Source organism: Fistularia commersonii, chromosome 34 (genome assembly GCF_037954325.1).
Source record: "Fistularia commersonii isolate RoL2024-O1a breed Wild chromosome 34, RoL_Fcom_v1.0, whole genome shotgun sequence".
Taxonomy (NCBI): Eukaryota; Metazoa; Chordata; class Actinopteri; order Syngnathiformes; family Fistulariidae; genus Fistularia; species Fistularia commersonii.
In genome coordinates this window covers 2,138,732-2,159,300 of record NC_141317.1, presented here as the reverse complement: position 1 = coordinate 2,159,300, position 20,569 = coordinate 2,138,732, and the positions used below count along the sequence as shown (strand labels likewise).

Below are 20,569 nucleotides of genomic sequence, written 5' to 3'. Positions count from 1 at the left end.
ACGCTGACTGAAAAATATGACTTTGCTCACGCAGGCAAAACGATATAGTCGCCTTGCATATCAAACAGAAATCTGGAAGGTCTCTGAGTGATTGAATAACCCCAGTAGAATGATCTACAGCTGCGGTGAGTTCCACTGCACTCCCACCTGATTGGTTCTCCTGCCGTCACCCTCCATTGCACTCTTCATTTCCCCCGCCAAAGCCTTCTCCGTTGTCATAGAAATGGATTTCGGTCCTGCGAACACACATCAACATATTCAGTTGACATCCCGTCGTTTTTTTGTTTTCCCGAGAACGGAGCGGAACGTTTATTGCGGCTTAAACATTCGGTGTGGCTACGGGCTCCCGGTTCGACTGAAACATGAGGTGTAACACACTTTGCCTTTTGTACTAAGTATTTGATATGCTCACTTGAACCGACACACGGAGCGGAAAACGGGCAACAGAACTGGACCGTGCGATGACGCAATAATACTCTTTGGGGTATTTTTAACCACAGTATACAGCAATGCATGCCTGGATGTGTTCCTTGTATTGTGGAGGGAGTGTGAAAAACAGAAAAACAGGGGAAGCTCAGTCAGAGCCGCCTCCCGACCTCTCACAGGAGCACTCCGCATTAAGAGTGTTGGCTTCAGGACACGCTCTTCTCACACTCGCAAAGGAGATAGCATAAATTACATCAGCTGCGAGCCCTGCGGCAATGCACGAGACAGCCGACACACCGAGATAGAGAGTTCGAGAGAAGGAGAGAGAAAGAGAGCAATGACAAGGGTAGTGAGAGGGCAATAGGAAGGGTGTGATGTTAAGACAAGACAAAAGGAAAAAGGAGCACAGAATTAAGTGCAGATGCTGTGAAATAGGAAGAGAATAGAGAAACCAAAGAAGTGAATCAAAAATTGCGGATATAATATTTAGCAGTTAGGGAGTCGGGGGAGATGAAGCTTGTCATTTGAAGGTGACCACCGCCACACACTTGTCCCGTGCTATAGCACAATGCTACCGCTTAATGACAGGTAGTGAGCCGCGGAACAGTTCGGAGAAACAAATCATCCAAGATAAAGTCCGAAGTCGGTTTTCGCCCAAAAAACGAGTGCAGGGTTGCAGGTTTAATGTTCCTTGCGTGTCAGCTGAATTTGTGCAAGTAATCCTGGAAATATTCTAACTAACAGGGTGTGAAATTTCTTGGGTTAGCCATCTTTTTTGAGGAAGAATGGATTGTGACGGAAGGAAAACACCAAGAATAGTATTATATGAGCAGTCAGTTCCCAGCATAGCAAAAGGTAATTGCTGAGATATTTGGTTCTTCCTTTCCTCAAGTGTATTGTGTTTTTCAGAATATCCCACTTTCATTCTCCTGAGAAGAGTTACGAGCAAGAATCGGATACTCTTCAGTATAATGGAGCGATTTTTACCCAAGATACACCCGAAAAATGTGTCAGGCCAAGACAAGAGTAATAATGTTTAATAACTGGTGAGCTCCGACAACCTCATTAATGACTACCTTGAAAGATGTCAACGCTGGTAAGGTCATATACAGAATACGCTTTTCAGTTCAAATGAACCGCAACAGTTGTAAAGACTTCTCTGTGGACACATCTTATCATATGTTTATGACGACTTTTGATATGTAAAACTAGCAACTCCTGCGAGAAAACGTAAGCTTTGGCATGAGGTTAACAAGTGGAAGGGATTACCGAGGAAGGGAAAAGGAAAGCTCCGATAAGACGCGCAACGCTTTCAGGGGAAGTCATCATTAAGGAGGAGCAAAACAAGAGCTTAAGTTGGTCTAATAGCAGCCACTAAATAGTTTGAATGAGGTGATATTGTAGAATTTTCCCACGTTTCAGAATTTTCCTTAACAGTTTCTCCTAGATGTATCTTTTTGTGTGCAATGCAGGATCCTGTAACACTACACATCATAGCTTTCATGGTAGGTTGGCCTCTTTGTCCGGATTGAATCCAGATCAAAGAGGCGTGCAGATGGCTGTGAGAAGCCTACAGATTTCACACTCACAGTCTGCGGTTTTCCTTTTCAAGGGTTCTTAAGTTGTCTAATTAGTTAGTTTAAGTGGAACACATTCTTACAGTGCATCATGAAGTGTGATCGTATTAAGATGTGCATCCTCCTGTTGTGAGTGAGATATTTTCCTCAAAATGGTTAGAACTTGCCTGATTTTACTCATGTTTATGCAATGAGACATTGTCAGCATCAGGCAAAGAGAGGAGTCAATGTATACGGATAAAAATACAGTCTAAAAAGGGGCAGCTTCACTGCTAAACCTTGACACAGTAACTTTTATTGATGGGTGAACAGATACGCCTATGAATATTAATAACAAACCCTCTCATCCAATTACACTTCTTCCCCAGTGCGGATTTACACAGTAATTTCCATAAAATGCTCATTTAAGTAGAACTGAACAAATTATATGACAAAGTATACCACCTCACTCCTACACCAATAACATTTTGAGTAACAAAACTGCAGGCACCCCATTTATAATTGCAGGCAACTTGTTAATCAGAATGCGATGCAAAATCATTCTACAATTTTTGTGACATAGTAAAAGAAAAATTAAAAAAAAAATTGCACATAAATCCTGGACAGCAGTAAACTTTCCAAGCATTAAGCATTTACATTATTTTTCCCATTAAAAGGTTCTGCAGGCAAATGTGCTAACACAAATATATGATATATCGTATATGTCATATGACCAATATGACTTCTTGCTGTCGTTTATGACCCCTGTTGACTGACAGCATACATTTTAATTTCATTAAAAGAACTGTTGGTCAGATTCCATTTTCATTAAAAACACTGTAAAATTGCACTCTCATTTTAACTTGACCGCAAGGGATACCGAAACATTTAATTTTAATTGAAAACAAGATAAGATGCCCAGTAATCTTAATACGATCCACATTGTTCTGGGTGAGTCTTTGAGAATAAATACAGTTAAAATATTAAATAAATCACTTGAAAATTGCTTTCAGGATTTTTGTATACAGGAGCCAAATGTTTTGTCCAGCTAAAAGACCTAAAGAGGCAAGAATGAACAAAGATCTGAGAACGACTGAAACTGCTGATGGAAGGTAATCTCACTGTTGGAAATCCAAAGGAAGACAGGGATCCCTGCAGAAAAAAGTACTCAGCTAATAAATCAAAGGTCTCCAAGAAATGAGTCAAAAATATAAAAAATTCAAAAATAGTGTCCAAACAAAATATCGCGTCATCGAACCATAACAAAAGACTGAAAACAATTCAAAAGTAGATCATAAAAATTGTGTTTTTATCTCTATCTCTTCTACCTTAAATTAAGTTTGCAAAATGTGAAAAATAATATTGATATTTGACATCAAATTTAATTTCAAGTTTTGAAATAAAGTGTCAAGCCAATCCTTCATTCGCTTATCCTGTTTTTTCCATATATATTTCAAGTTGTAACTAAACATTACATTTTCATTTTGCATTTCAAGCCTGCATTTCATATCTGAATAATATCCCTAGCATGTTTCCGTTTTTTTTTACTGTGAATAACATATTTAAAAATGGTGAAATTCTGACACCCAAAGTAATATTGCCTTGAAAAGCCAACACAGACTTGATCATATTTAAAAGCTACGAAAGAGTTATTTGGAGACAAGACTGGACGGCTGGCCCCTGATATACTGCAACATATTTTATACTCCCTATGTCATCCCTTGAACTCTTCACCTAAATTGTAGGCTTTTAGTTCTTTTGTCACACTATCTCTTACAGCTTTGATAAACATTTTTCAAAGTAAAAAAAATGTTTTTTTTGAACATTTTAAAGTTATACAAGCAGAGGTGGTGTGTATGCCATGCCCGCAAAGCAGCTATCAGGACAAAGAAATAGTGAAACAAAAGAAAAACTGCGGAAGAATGCAAATAGATCAGTGTCAAAACTAAGCATGCTCATTTCGCGCACATCATCTTCGCAAGGCCAGTCAATCCATTCATTTTGGTCAGTTTGTGATTGAATCACCTCAGTCTGACATCTAACCCAGTCTCTGCTCACTTTATCATCTGTGAGAAGGTGATGACGGAGGAGAGGATGTGTGAATTGGCTTTGACTTGAAATTCTTATGGCATCATTGTCTTCAAACAGACTCCCATTAATGGCATTTCTTCATAATGTAATCTAAAGCCCTTTGGATCAGGAACTTCAAAGTTCGAGCATCAGAGAAAGTGTGTGTGATGTGTGGCAGGGTCAGCACAGGTGAAGCCCTGGAGGTGTAACAAAGCTGAAGGTCCCTAAGAATACTAGCTATAGAAGAAAGGAATGCTTCTTAGAAAAGCCATCCATACACAAATCCATCTTTCACCGTATATCGAGGATCAGAGAGGAAAAAGGGACCAGAATTCTCTCTCTCAGGGAATCCCGAGTCATTCCAGCACCCACCAAGAGACATTGTACCTCCACTGTGTCCTTCTTTTCGTCTTAGAATTAAAGATTACTTGTATTCAAACTCAAGAGCCTGGCAAACCACTACTTTCCTGAACCCTGGCCCCAAAAGTCATGCTACTGTGAGTCAAAAGTCACACAAGCAAGGCAGCAACACTGTCAACATTTGTTCGACCAAAGTAGAAAAAATGCTTTGCATGCCATAAGTACCTCGAAAGCAAAAGAAAAGAAAAGAAAAGAAAAGAAAAGAAAAGAAAAGAAAAGAAAAGAAAAGAAAAGAAAAGAAAAGAAAAGAAAAGAAAAGAAAATACTTCCAACACACACACTTGGAAGACTGATAATAATAGTTATAATCTATAAATATTAATATTAATCAATATCAATAAGAGTACTACAGATGCAGTATTTGCTTTTGGAATTCTAATAGAGAAGTAGAGAGAGGGCCAGCTACATTGCCTTTTGTAGACCTAGAAAAAGCCAAGACAGGGTGCTCTGGTATTGTATGAGGAAATCTGGAGTGGCAGAAAAGTCTGTTAGACTGGTGCAGGACATGTATGCTAAATGTGAAACAGTAGTGAGGTGTGCTGTAGGGGTAACAGAGAAGTTCAAGATGGAGGTGGGGCTTCATCAGGGATCAGCTCTGAGCCCCCTCTTGTTAGCAGTGGTGATGGACAGGCTGACAAATGAGGTTAGACAGGAATCTCCATGGACCATGATGTTTGCAGATGACCTTGTGATCTGTACTGAGAGCAGAGAACAGGTTGAGGAACATTCAGAGAGGTGGAGGTATGCACTAGAAAGGAAAGGAGTGAAAATTAGTCGCAGAAAGACAGAGTATATGTGTGTGAATGAGAGGAACTCGGGTGGAACGGTGAGGCTACAAGGAGTAGAGATCAAGAGGATTTCAGGTACGTGGAGTCAAAAGTCCAGAGCAGCGGAAAGTGTGGACAAGAGGTGAAAAGACGGGTTCAAGCAGGTTGGAATGGGTGGAGAAAAGTGTCACGGGTACTATGCGATAGAAAATTAAGCCAGACTCAGCCAGAATGAAAGGAAAGCTTAACAAGACACTGGTGAAACCAGAGATGGTGTATGGCCTAGAAACAATGACAAAGACAAAAAGACAGGAGGCAGAGCTGGAGGTTGCAGAGATGAAGATGCTAATGTTCTCTTTGGGAGTCACCAGGATGGATAGGATCAGGAATGAGTCTATCAGAGGAACAGCACATGTTAGATGTTTTGGAGAGAAGGTCAGAGAAGCCAGACTGAGATGGTTCAGTCATGTACAGAGGAGGGATAGTGAATATAGTGGTAGACTGGAAATGGAGCTGCCAGGCAAGAGGTCTCGAGGAAGACCAAAGAGAATATTTATGGACGTAGTGGGAGAGGATATGAAGGTAGTTGGTGTGAGAGAGGAGGATACAGATAATAGGGTTAGATGGAGAAGGTTGATTTGCAGTGGCGACCCATGAAGGGAAAAGCCAAAAGGAGAAGAAGAAGAAGAAGAAGAAGATTAATTGATATCAATATCATGATTAATTATTTGCAGTTATCATTATTATAATATTTCCCATGTTTAGCAAGTTTAGACTTTGGTAGTAGTTAAAACTACAAGTGTGTCAAAATCAATCCATTCAGGCAGCTTTTCAGCAAAAGGATTTTTCCTAATCTGCAAGCAACACAAGGCCAGCTCAAAAGTGAATGGTCAGTAATAATACGGTTACAAATGGACATAAAACTCCCGATATACAGTCCTGCACCTGCATGTATTCCTATTCAAATGATAAGTCTGATACAAGGCACAGTGGCACAGTGGTTAGCGCTTCCACCTTAATGCAAGAAGGACCTTGGATTAATTCCAACAGGAGGCCTTTCTGTGTGCGGGTTGCACATTCTCCCCATGTCCGTGTGGGTTTATTTTCCTTCCACAACACAGAAGCATGCAGTAAGGTCACTAGATACCCTAAATTGTTCATACATGCGAATGAGAACGAACGGTTGTTTGTCTCTATGTGTGGCCATGTAATAGAACTCCTCCCCAATGAAGGCTGGGATGGGCTCCACCCCCAGAATGACCCTGAGTACAAGATAACCGATAAAGATAAAAAATGAATAAATAATAAACCATGTTAAAGCCTCAAGTGAAAGTGATGACAGCTTCATCTTTGAGTGATAGCCTCTAGTCACACTTTGCAGAGAAGATGTGTAACACTTAAGCTGTACATTCAGATATACACATAAGATGTACATTCAGGTACATTCTGTTTTTTTTTCTTTTTTCTTTTACAAATGTTGCTTTCACACCTCCTGTAAGGTCCCTTCTTTATTCATTTAATTCCTTCATTCTCTGTCTGCTTTGATGAGTAAATTGATTCGGATATGAAGTATTAATAATAAAAAAGTGAATAGCCTACTATGCGGCTTTGAAAAGAAAAAGAGCCGCTCATTAATAACTATCATTTATGTACCCATTACTGGACGAATCAACAGATTTAAATGAGATAATAGATAATGCATGAATGATGAATATTAAAAGTTAACAGAATAATAATCTTTTATAACAGGATAACACAATTCGGCCAATTGACAAAAAAAATCCACCTACCTGGCACTGTAAATTTATGCTGAAATATAATCACATGTTTATATCACAAATGATAAAACTAAAACGAGAAATTTAAAGCAATTCGACTTTACACATTTCCATGAGCTTGGATGTTTAGAGAAGTTATTTCTTATCTACTCTAAATAAGTCTAATCACATGCATTTTCAGCTCAGGACTCTGGTTTTGGCAAATACAAATATAACCAAGGAATGTGCTCATTTTCAGCAAATTAATTTTCATGCACAGCATACCTGATTAGCTGACCGACTGTATGGCATCTATGGCGATATGGAGAATTCAGTCTACTTCTTTTCCCACACATTAAAAAAAAAAAAAACATAAAATAAAACATCTATATTACTCCCCTTATTGAGGAGTCTATATACCTTCAGATAGTCTGTGCCTCCAAATGACCTTTTCCGCATTCTACATGTCAGCCAATCCAGATGCACAGCAATCATTAACCGAGCATCAGAGCCTCAGTCGATGGCCTTCAGCTGTCCCAAAGCAGGTTTTGATCAACTGCAAGACATCGAAACAATGTGCACCGAAGTAGAAACATGTTTAGAACTGCAGACGACCCTCTCCTCTTGAAAATAAATAAATAAATAAATAAATAAAAACAAATACCTCAAGACACTCCATCTGCAACTAGGCAGCACAGATAATTTGTCAGATAGCAACAGACATGACAGCTGATCGTTTCGGATGGAATGAAGTTCATGATAGACGACTCCACGGCCCGGCTCGGGCCCTTTTGTCTTCACAGAATCTTTCGAAAACATATTTTTTAACTCCCGAAGTGACAAATCCTCTGGCAGTTTTAAGGTTTTATTCAAACTTCTCTGGTGACTGGGAATAAGAATCTGTAAAATTCCTAGACCATGTCACTATAATGCAGCCCAGGGGACAACAGCTTGTGGAGTCCCCTCACTCCTCAAACACATTATGCTTTGAGGCAACTGAGTTTGTGCTAACACTGCTGAGTGTTTGCCTTCCTCAAGAGTAAGTTGAAAGAAGCCCGATCTTGATAAAAAAAAATTTAAAAAAAACATGTGACGAATTAGAAGCCACAGATTTATTAGCTCGACACAATATAAAAGTCTGAGTGTGAATTTCTAAGTGGGCCATTCAGCCGACTGAGGAAACAAAGCTGCATTAGACTGTTGAAGTATGTTTCCTGCGGTTCGAAACAAGACAGCCAGCCCTAAATTTAGTTAGAAATGGCATTATTTAAAAAAATGATGCAACTACTCCCTTGGATTACAGCTCTCAACATTTAGTCAATAGTTTGAGCCCCTCATCAATAGTACCCCAGCATGGATGCAGATGATTTCTCTGCTTTCAGATCAAAGTGCATAATTTAAAAAGAGGTATATTTATGGTTGTTTAGATGGGTGGAGGTTGTTTGTTTCTTACACTTCTACTGTTGTGAGAATAATATCTTTCCTAATATTACATTTCTTATGTCATCTCTGATTATAAAAAGAACTTTCCTCCTCAGAAGCTAATTTTCACACGACCACATTTAAAACAAACATACAAACTACAAAAAAAGGCCATGAGTAGTTCTTTGAAAAGCAGCACATACAGGTACACCGTGAAGGTTCTGTGATCCTGCCCAGTTTTTCTTCTGTTGCCAGCATATCTTGTGACTTTTTCTGAAAGGATTAAAGTTGCTCCCGACTCCAGTCCTGTTAATTTGGCTATTCATTCATTTGGCGATTATTAGAGACACGGACCAACTGCCAAGTAAACCATCTGTCTATGAGGAGACTGGAATTCCTATTGACATCGGGTATGAATGAAGTAAAAAATAAATAAACAAGGAAAAAAAAAAACTCTTTTTCAGTTTAGTAGACAAAGTCCAAGCAGCTTTCTGAAGGTTAATTACACTTCATGGTCGCCTAATTTTAAAAACGGTGCAAAATTTGTGTTAATCATTTGATGTCATCAGCGCCCGGTTGCTGGTCTTTAGCCATGAGGGACGTTCATGAGTAAAGTTTGTTTTAAGAAGTAATAAAACCGCAACTCCTGCAATATTCATGATGAAAGCTTTTGCACCTTTAATTACCTGACAAATACAACAAGTATTGATTGCAGACAGAAAGGAGAAAGACTGTGGGGGCATACACAGAGGACCCAGCATTGATCCTAAAGGCAATTGATACAAGGGGAGCAAAGTTTATCAAGTGTTAAATTACAGATTAAACAGGATAGGATAAACTATTGAATCCTATAAATGCATATAAGCATAATAGGACAGTGTTATTCACATCAAGGGTAAATCTTTTGATTTTCTTAGGTAAAATTCTCAAAAATCTAATTTTTATGTTATGTGTTCTGTTATGTATTTACTTGTATTATGTACTTATTAAGCTTTCCCATGTTACTAACACCTAGTATAAGGTGATACTAGCTGGCACTCACAGCAAACAGCAAAGAGTGTGTCAACCAGGAAAACACTATGAACACACTATTATATTATATTCCCTTGAATGCTAATTCATTCCAGGTCATGTGTGTCCAGGTCACATCTGTGGACAGAACCCTCAGCTTTTCACTCAGTCAAGCAGTATTATGTCACACAATTTACCTATGTATGTTAACACTTGATCAAATAAAGGCTCAGATATGCTAAGTAATTTGGGAATGTGCCCAAATGAGTGAGTGAGTGAATGTTGTCTGTCTTTGTATGCGGCCCTGCGATTGACTGGCAACCAGTCCAGGGTGAACCCCGCTTCTTGCCCGATGACAGCTGGGATAATCCAGCATCCCCCGTGACCCCGAGTGCAGGATAAGATGGATGGATGGATGGCCTCTATTTATCTTTACTTTAAATCAATCTTCTTTGATTTATCTTGTTTTGGCAAATTCTGACAATAATGAGATAACAACTACATCACAGGTACACGTGCAGAAACTGAAGCAGAAAAAAAAAATTACACTTCAATTTAATTATTTTCTATGCCATTCTAGTTCGGTTATGTCAATAATAAATATAGGATACTATTTGGGGGGTTTTAATAAAATTACTTAAAAAAAAGACAACATAGTTCTCTTCAGATATTACATCATGGAATCCCAAGTATACACAGCTCTGTTCATCTGTTAAATGAGTTTAGCCACACTGTCTTGCACAGAAAACAGCAAACGTTTTTTAATCAATCACTGCGCCTACATCGATAAACCTTGCCATGTCATCAAGCAGTTCCTTCTTCCTCTCAGCTTTACAATCAGCCATTTCTCCCTTAATGGCACACACAGCAAGTCCATCAATCCTCACCAGGTACTAGATGGCAGTGTGTGGGGAGAGGGGAGTGGCGAGATGTCCTTGTTTGCAAGAAACGATACACACACTTCAAACCTCTGCAAAGCAAACTGCGTCTCACGCCTTTTAAATCCACTGTGAATCATGTCACACCCCAACAGAAATAAATGATTCAACTTCAAAACCAGCGGGGCTGTAAGTTCATCATCCACAGGAGATGCGGGACCTGGATCAAGCAGTGTAAACACTTTCTCGTAGAAAGAGTTGGTACTTCAGCTGAGGGGATTAGAGGGACCGGCTTCCACTTCTCAAGTATACAGCTCACCTTCTGAGCTGATATAAAAAATAATACAATGATAAAAAATTCTTTCACCAAGCAAGGTGTATTTTAAACTATTTCATTTAGTGTACAATCCCTATGGGAACAATTTGCCTGTAAAATCTTAGCTTCTGTTTTACAATGTATAGACCATTACTTGCTATTTGACTAATGGTAATACAATTTACCATTGTAAATCATGGAAAAATCATAAAATGCATAAAAATTATGGATACTGATCATCAGAAAAATAAAACATGTAAGTTATCACAGTACTAGTAAATAATAAAACATGCCTGAAAAAAACATAAACTACTCCATAAATTACTGAGAAGTTTAGAAATATGACCAGTGAATTTTTGATCTTTAAAATATTTAAATCATTGAAATAAGTTTAAGGCTCATATCAGGGATACTTTGTCTCCATACAAATCTGAATTCATTGACGGGCAGTGGAAGGAATGTAAAAATTGAAAATCATGAGTGGAAATATTTCATATCACTGTAGAGATAGTCACACCTAAGTAAGAACAAAATCATCTTTCTCCATTTCTGCCACCTCAGCTGTGAAAACATCATCATGGTTCATTAGTCCAACAAATGAATAAGTCAAACGCTTCAGTTTTCTCCTTAGTGACAGAGAGACAAGCACCCCACTGTGACTGTAGCACAGTTCAATCTTCTTCTGTTTGCCCAAGGGAGGGAGTCTCCGCTAATGATAGTTAAAACACAGATGTCAGGGATGTGATTTGAAAATGTGGTTACCATGGATCTGTTAATGTAACATCAACTGTCCAGCATCTCAAAATGAGATAAAGGAGAAAGTAGAAGGTGTTATTTTACCACTTCAAAGTTCTGTGTGATGGAGGAAGAGGTGAATCATCAAATGGCACTGCACTACAAAATGTGACAGGTCATGTTGAGGTGGGAATTCAGAAGTGACATGGTGGAAATGGAGGCAGTGGGTGGAGGAGGGTGTGCAGCGGTTCAAAGTGTTAAGTTTATGGTGTTCCATAAGCCCAAAAAAGGCCAACAAGATGAAATGTAAATCTGTCTGTGTGATACAGGGACTAAATTGCCTGAGAATTTATTTTTAAGCATGTCAGGCTGTGATGGAGTAACATTTTTGCATCATGTGATACAAGAGAAAAGATAGTCTTGGTGATTCCCCCTACATGGGATAGCATTGTGATCATCTATGGCGCTAACACACAGCAGGTCACAACTATAATGCAACCTGAGAGGAGAGAATGTAAGAAAATTAAAAGCCCTGCTGAGTTAATGACTGTAGCCTGAAAAATTATCACTTATGATGATAATGAAAAAAGTGACAGTCTATTATGGTGTGTCATCTTTAATAAACCTTTGAAAGCTCCTGTCATGTTTAAGCGGCGTGTGTTTATCTCGTGGAGAATTCCAATTTGTCTCCGAACAGACCGCTGGCCACCACGTCAATGAACTATTTCAAACTGATCAAAGGGTGACTTGATATAGGACTCCAGGGAATTTGGTATCAACGCGTGCTCCCCTTGAATAAGCACGGATGCAGAGCTTAGGTGCTCGTGTAAAAGTATATTCTTCCATCGCCCAGCATCTAGGCTAACCCTTAAACCTGGTCTGTGCGCTGGTGACACATTGCACAGAGATCACACGCTGGCCAGAATATTATGGGAATACTTCCAGCATGTAACCTTGTCGCTTCTTGCTCCCACTGGAGGATTTCCTTGAATGTCTGTTACATCTTATCCGTGAGCAGGAAAACATAATTCCATTACCGCATCACCTACAGCGAGACGCCTTCACAATAGCCTATAAAACACTATAGGTAAACCATAGTTTTTTTCCTTGAGGTTTTTAGCTTAGCGTGCACCTACGCAAAAAGAAATCCCTTTTGTCCTTCTAACAAGCAGCGGTGCGGAACAGAGGAGTGGCAGACTGCTCAGACTTGCACACATGTAAAACACACCAGGCAAGCCCAAAGTAGAGCAGATCAAAGAAAGGAAAATGAGGGAGCTGGAGGATGCAAGTAAGGATATGGGAACAGATGGACAGATGGATGGATTATAAATCTAATTTGCCCCCTTCTTGTCTCTGTAACTATAAATGTAGGGCTTCAGTGGTGCTGGTGGTATAACAGCGTGGATGCTTTTACGATTACCAGTGCGAGGGACACAGGAACTTTTCAAGTCTGGGGAAGCTAACAGAAAACTCAATGTTGCATCACCCAACAGGAAACTATCTAGTCTTCATTTATTTTATGACATGGCATGACACGACATGACATGACATGACATGACATGACATGACATATTATATTATATTATATTATATTATATTATATTATATTGCATTGTATCATATCATATCATATCATTGGATTGTATCGTATTGTATCATATCATATCATATTATATCATATATATTGTATTGTATCATATCATATCATATCATATCATATTATATAGTATTTCATACCCACATAAATCATATGAAGTGGAATTGGTCAGTTCCTGTCTCCTTCCTTTGCACATTAAAAATCTATACTAATCATTTAATTAAGTAAATTGTGTTATGAATACATTCAGTCATGTGATACAAACATTCGCAGGTCTTTTATAAAAGACCTTTCTTTTAATAAAAGGCAGGTCGTTCATTAAACCCATTGTTTTCAGTCAAAGTTTGGAATCGGGTATTGTTCTGCAAAATCTTATTGTTTAAAAAAAAGGAAAAAAAAATGAGCTCATGTGAACCTTTTATCCATTGTCTGCTTCCATTTGATTTCTACTTTTCCACGTTTAAATGGCCACTTTTTCCCCAAGCGAGTCACACAGTTGGAAGACCTTCCTCACACAGAGGCGCCTGCGCCTCCCCCTCTGCCACACCCGCGACAACACACACCATCCTCAATTAGCTCTTTATCTCCAACATCATCGGTCCTAAAGCACCGTATCGAGAGGGAGGAGGGGGAAAATCAGAGTCGTTTCTCGGCCAGGAATAGCGATGAGCCCTCTGGATCCATGCAAGCAACGATGCAGATCGAGGGCTGAGGATGAGGAGGTGCACCTGCTGCCTGCCGGGCCTCGATTTGCACGCAAGAAAAGGATCCCCCTGTTCTTTAGCAGCATCACACCAGCTTATCCCACCACGATTCGAGCGAAGGGCCGACACCCTCCGAGGGGACAAAGCGCCGTGTCCGCGGCTCGTCGCTTCCCCTTCCCCGCCACCAACCCACCGTCCCTCGCCTCCCTTGTCATTCGGTAACCGCCGGTAAATGCGGGGACACACCTGTCTCGCTGTCAGCGGGCGGAGAAATCAAACGCCGGTACCTGTCGTCTTCCGCGCCGAGGATCAAGCTTCGGAACGGAACATCGAGATCGCGAGGAAACTTGAAGACGGACGCCGCCTCCGCCGCCCCGCGACCCCCTTCGCTTTTTGCCGCCGGAGACGAAGCCCTGCAGGTCGGACAGCAGACGGAGCCCAGCCGCCGAGGAGGACGCGCTGTCGGAGGGGACGCGCAGGGGAGGAGAGGAGGAGAGGAAGAGGAGAGGAAGAGAAGAGGAAGACAAGAGGAGAGGAGAGGAGAGGAGAGGAGAGGAGAGGAGAGGAGAGGAGAGGAGAGGAGAGGGGCGTTTTCACGGTGTAAACAGGGAAAGTCCTCACTTCGTGTATGAAATCCGAGGATCTGTGCGCGCTATACGCAGCGTTTCATCTCTTGTTTAACCTTCCCTTTCAGGTCATCCTCTCTCACCTGAAGTCGGCCCGAGTTTGAGGGACTGAATCACCTGAGCAGCAATTTAAATCATTAAAATAATCTGAAAGAAGCCCGATAATCTCAATAATATTGTGTATCTTTTGTCATCATACACTCAATCAATATATAGAATTGTCAACAGTCTAAATATGTCCCTCATGAAAATCGTATTGACAGAAATAATAACAGAAATATAGATATCATTTATAAGTTGAGCCCAATTTTTTCTGATTTTGAAATATTCCTTATCTGGTTCCCTCCTCCTCGATTTACATATTTTTGTGTGAACGGCCCTGGCCTTGCCCCTGTATTGGAGATGGATCCACCCTTTAAGAAATCTGCATTGAAATAGAGTATTTGCAAATTAAAGCACTTAACGTTTTCACGATAATGTTGTTTCCAGTTGGCCAAGCGGGTGATTATCCAGTTGGAGAATTTAGGTTTGTTTCCCAGGTCCTTCTGTTTTATTGCCTGAGGACCTTTGGTTTCAGGTCATCCTTTCTCACCTGAAGTTGGTCCCGGCTTATTGGACTGAATCACTTGTATTTCAATTTCAATCATTATAATCATCAAAATCATCAGAAATAAACCCAATTAGTTCAATAATATGTTGTATCTTTGGTATAATTCCTTTGATAAGTGAAAAGAACTGACTGTACTTCAAAATTATAAGGCTCTAAAGGAGCATGAAACTATTTTTTTCTGGGAACATTTCTCAACGGGGCCCTGTTTTCCTGCCTGGGCGTCCTTAGAGAAGAAACTGAACCTTTCTCTCAGGTCATCCTCTCTTATCTGACATTGGCCCCAGTTTACGGGATTGAATGACATGGTTTGAATATTATATCATGATAGTAATCTGAAACAAACCCAGTGATTTCAATAATATATTGTGTCTTTTGTCATCATATACTTAATAAGTGTATAGAGCCGACGGCAGTACAAATATACAGCACCTAGAGGAGGGTGCAACTACGGGCGCAGGGGTGCCAAAAAGGGGAGAATAAGTCGAAGGATTCTTGGGGCCCATTATTAACAGGGTCCAGGAGAGGCCCCTCATAAAATTTGAATTATGACAACAAATAATATGACTTAAACTATTATACCTATGCTTGTAATGACACATACATTTACTCACAATGCAAATAACACTTTCATTTTGTTTCGGAAATGTTTCTCAACGGTGACCCCCGTTCTTTCTGTATTGATATATTTTTCTGAAAAGGACCAAGTGAGATGTTTTTTCATGGAGCCAAAAACCCCTGGTGCTGCCCCTATACTCATACATATATATATATTTGTAACTTAATTACTTCAATCTGACTTATATAGAGACCAAACATAAAGTCTTGTAGGTCTCAGTTTGTTCATGGCACAAGTGACTAGAAGAGAGGACAGACATTGCCCTTTCAGTTTTGACAGGAAATATTATCCACAATATTAGTTGCCACTATTTCAAACAAATGTTGAATGCAAAAGAAATTGAGAGAAATGAAGTCAACTGATTCCAATTTCACTCAATAATTGTATATGTGTTTTTCAAACACTTTTTACCATAGATCACTGAGACTCAAATACCATTTTCACCATATTTTCACCAAAAATGGAAGTGGAAGATGTAACAAAAAAATGTAACAAGAATTTTTAATGATTTTCTTATCAACTGTAGCTAGCTAATAATTTCTTAAAGTTCCCCTTTTACCAGCTGTTATTGTCCTATTGATCAATATTTTTTCATATATTTTTTCTAGCTCCCGAAAAACTATAAAAAAAATCAATCAAAAACAATAAAATTTCACCATATTTTCATATAAAATTTTATATAAAATTGTGAAAAAAAACTTCTCTTGTAGGCTGCCATTGTTGTTTATGTCACAGCGATGTCTGGGTAGTGACGTCAAAAGGTTGGCCCTTGGCTTGGTCCTGTTCATTTTATTGAACAGTGCCAAAACATGTCATCTATGCAACCCTTCATATATGAACCGAAGCAAAGAGGATAACGCTGAAGACAGAAGTCACGATAAGTTTCAAACTAAAGACAAACAAAGACGCGACAAGGCAAGAGTTGCCAAGAGTCGCCGGTACTGTGTTGCTATGCTATCAGAGAGAGCATCTGTTGTAAGTAGCTCGCCTTTTTGTCATCAACTGTTCACTGTAGACTTGGTTTTAGCGGCACCCATGAGCTCTTTCAGCCGCCAAACTCGGCAAAATGTGTCAAATGCATCCGGAGAGAAGCGGGAAGAACACTGACGCTGATTTTTAGGAAGTTGCGCAGGTCCAAAAGCAGTTTGACATACCTTTCTTCTGCTCTTGTTCCTTGGAAAGCAATGTAGACTAGCATCTGTCCCTTCCTTTTCCTTGGAAATTGCATTGAAAAACTGTACAATGTGCATTATACTATATACCGTACCATACCACCCAAAAGTTAACATGAGCACCCTTGATTCATCATCAACCCAGCAAGTATTGCACTAGTAAAACAATGTCAGTGCCCCTGGGTTAAAATATGTGTTATTTTTAAAGGAGTCTTCATGCATTTTTAACTGCACTTTCTAGTGTGAGCCAAATGGTAAAAAGTATATTTATGCCTATTGGTCCTCCCAGGTGGGGTTCCCTTTAAAGAGAAAAGAAAAACTTGAAGGAGATGTGGAAAGAAGCGGAAAGCTCAAAAGAGAGGATTCGTGCTGAGCTGTTACTCCAGGCCTTGGAGTGGCGAGTACACATCTTCCTTTGTCAGAGCACCCGAAACATTTAAGTACCTGTCAGTTAAAACTGTAAAATGGCTCTATTATGCATTAGACAGCATTAATTCTCTAATCATTATGAGCATGAATATGGGACAAGTGGAAAATGTTACTGACAGCTGCTGACAGGAGGACAGATCTACATACAACAAACTAGGCGTCATCGAAGATACTATCTGTCTACCTTAGAAGATATACTTTTTGAGAGCCTGGTCTCTTATAAGTACCTGGGTGTTCACCTGAACAATAAACTGGACTGGTCTCACAGAGGACTCTGGTCCTTTGGAGCGCAGGGGGTTCTCCTAAAAACCTTCTTCAACACTGCAGGTGCATTGGCCATTTTCTTGGGAGTAGTCTGCTGGAGCAGCAGACTATCAGCAGCTGGCAGGAAGAAGATCAACAAACTGGTGAGGAATGCTGGTTCTCTCTAAAGGAGGGTTCCATGGACTTAGTGTAGGTGGTAGCTAAGCTATCATCTCTGAGGAGCAATGTCTCCTACCCCATACAGAACATCATGATGGCACTGAGCATTCATTCAGTCACTCTTTCATTCATCCACTTAAGTGTCCATTCATTTACTCTCCTGCACACCCACTCACTCGAACACCATATGTGTTTCCACAGCACTGCTACCACTGCGATTATTGTTGTTGTTTGCTACTAGTCGCAACTTTTGCATATGTTTATACTGATTTTACTGTTTATATATTGTCATATTCTTTAGGGGAAACTTGTTAATACAAGCTCTACCTGTCTATATACACTGTTAACATTGTTTAATGTTTATTCTTGGTTCTTCTATTTTTTATATATTTGATATTCTATTCTATTCTATTTACTAAAGGCTGTGCATATTATGCCTAGTCATATACTGTATATTATTCTTTGACTATACTTTGTCTGTTATTGTTTGACTGACTTTAATTGGGCTTTTCATGATTAAAAGGAGTAACTCAAATTTTATTTACATAAAGAATAATGTGAAGAAAACATCCTTAACTTAGCATTTATTAAATGATAATAAAAACATTAAAAAGCACTGTTCCCTGTGAGCAGCATTCAAGGGGTGAAGTGGGTTGATGCATTGCATCAGTGACTCACAGGAACCTCATGTTCTGAACACCCCCCTTTGGCTTTCACACACAAGTGTTCTTTTCAGATGCAAATATGCATACAGGAAAATCACTTCCTGCTATGCTGCAGTGGTTTTCTTTCAGTTTCTGACAAAAAAATGCAAAATTTATCGGCAGAATGACTTCATCATCACATGGGGAGTCGTGTTTCTTCATTCAATGTCTTAAATGATATAACGTAATGAAGACAAATGACCCCCTACAAGTAATAGAATAATAAACACACACAGTGTGTCAATCCTACATCTGACATCACAACAAGCCATATCAACTTCCATGTGGAGAAATTTCTCCACATGGTGGCAGTCATTTACCATCTCATTACAATTACAGCGAGCCTACAGCTTGCAATTATTCTCGAATATCTGTTTTCAACCTCCACTCACCAGCTGTTTTACGATTGCATTTTAACAATGCAGTTACACTTACACACATAACTGCCAATAGTGTAGGGTTAAAAAAAGAAATCATCACCTGCCTTCCATTCATGAATTGTTGTCTCTCTCTACAAGTCTCGTGCTGTCAATTTCCCAAACAGACTGTAAATATTTCTGTATCATAATTTAGAAAACCACAAAGTTTGTGTGTGAGAGTGTTGTGTTCACAGAAACAGGAATATTCTAAATGTACATTTTATGATATTGTAATTTAATGTTTAGGTGAAAGGAAAACCTGCTATTGTATAAAATACTATTTTTTTTCTGCCCCTTATCTGTAAATGAGTCATTTAAAGTATTGACCAACTGACATTCTACAAATACAGGCACTCAGGAGAGCCTCTATGTGCAGTTTGAGTGTGTTTCCATCTTCCTCCCACACTCCAAAATCAGACAACAAAATATAGGAAAATCTAAGACTGACTTACTGCCAATTTCACACCCATAGACAACTATGTTGGTATATGTGGCATTGTCATTGGTTGGGAACTGTTCCAGGATGTAACCCTCATCCGACTCATGACAGCTAGGACCGCCCCTAATGTCCCATGGCATGTGTTAGGATAAACATTATCTGAATGAATGAAAAATACCAAACACTTTGACATATTAGCATTTCCTGAACTAAAAATTACCCTGAGCATATTCTTCACTGATTACCCGGGGGTCAGACAACTCATACACATGCAAGCTTGTTACAGATAGCCTTAAAACAAATGTCGGGCCCCAAATGAGCAAACAAACACTACTTTGCTGTGCTCTACAAGAACTTGACAACATGAAATATGTGCCGACAGTATAGTCTGAACACGATGTTCTCAGACCTCTGTCTTTCAAAATGGTTTATCTCTTCTGACCTAACATGCACACACTTGCTCTCCCTCTCTTTAACATGTTATGACCCCTGCTAACACACTGGGTTGGGTACGACATGTCAATTATTGAGCATTTCCTTGTTCGTAAGTCAATCGGACATAAAAAATTTCACATTTTAAAATGAAACAGGTGTCTAATGTACATGTTTTGACCCTTATGTCAAAACATAACTACTTGAGTTTGTTGAGTTCATCTTTTGTCCTCCAGGGGAACAACAGGGTCACATGCAGTCTCAGTTTGTTATGCAATGGGGGTTTTTTGGAGTTTTTGAACCACAATACTTTTCCAGGCATTACAGAAATCCTTGTAAATTGTAAGGACTAAGTAAATGATTGTCATCAGAAGTGCGACAATTCCAAGGCGTTCATTTTATGTATGCTAAGGAATAATGATTGTATCATCATCATTATTATTATTATTATTATTATTATTATTATTATTATTATTATTATTATTATTATTCCTTCCTTCTTTCCTATATATTCATTTTATGTACGCTAAGGAAATCAAAAAATTATAAATCTGAAATAAGCAGTCCATGTTTTGTACAGTCTATTTTTCTTTTATTTGTTGTATTAATAAATTCAAGACACTGTTTGTTTTTCTTTATCTTCATGAATCAGGCAAATGCCTTGACACTAGAAACACATTTCCTTTTTATGGACTATTGTACTGTATAAGATGAAGAGGGGATGTACTGCACACATCAGAGCTTTTGTTTGAGAACAAAAAACTGAAGAAGCTTCAGGTGAGAGAAGCCAGAATTTTCATTCACACTTTTCATAGTCATAGTTATAGACCACAGTACATGGAAAATTGTCCGTGTGGTTTTTACATAAAATCAGTTGAGTCACCATTTACAGGTGACATAAATGAGGGAATTTGAGAGAATATGTCTGGAAAAAGCCTGCACCTATGAATAAAGCAATCTAAAGTTGAGCACCTTGACATATCTTTTTTCCATTTATTTGGTGCGTCACAGATGTTGCCCAATCAGCAGCAAAATCAATT

The 20,569-nt window shown here is 39.2% G+C and overlaps 1 protein-coding gene across 4 annotated transcripts in view; it reads right to left on the bottom strand.

Annotated features, from left to right (window-relative positions):
- The window catches only part of LOC147214188 (band 4.1-like protein 1), a 43,129-nt gene extending 28,890 nt beyond the window's left edge, over positions 1 to 14,239 (bottom strand). For 2 of the 4 annotated variants that reach the window (XM_086141471.1, XM_086141472.1), the window contains exon 1: positions 148 to 981. In XM_086141471.1, the coding sequence (XP_085997597.1) occupies positions 148 to 219 (72 nt within the window). In that variant the 5' untranslated portion in view covers positions 220 to 981. Of the gene's footprint in view, positions 1 to 147; positions 982 to 13,905 lie in introns of those variants that run through there. The other 2 variants (XM_086141473.1, XM_086141470.1) reach the window with 2 other exon arrangements.
- Positions 14,240 to 20,569: the final 6,330 nt, after the last annotated feature.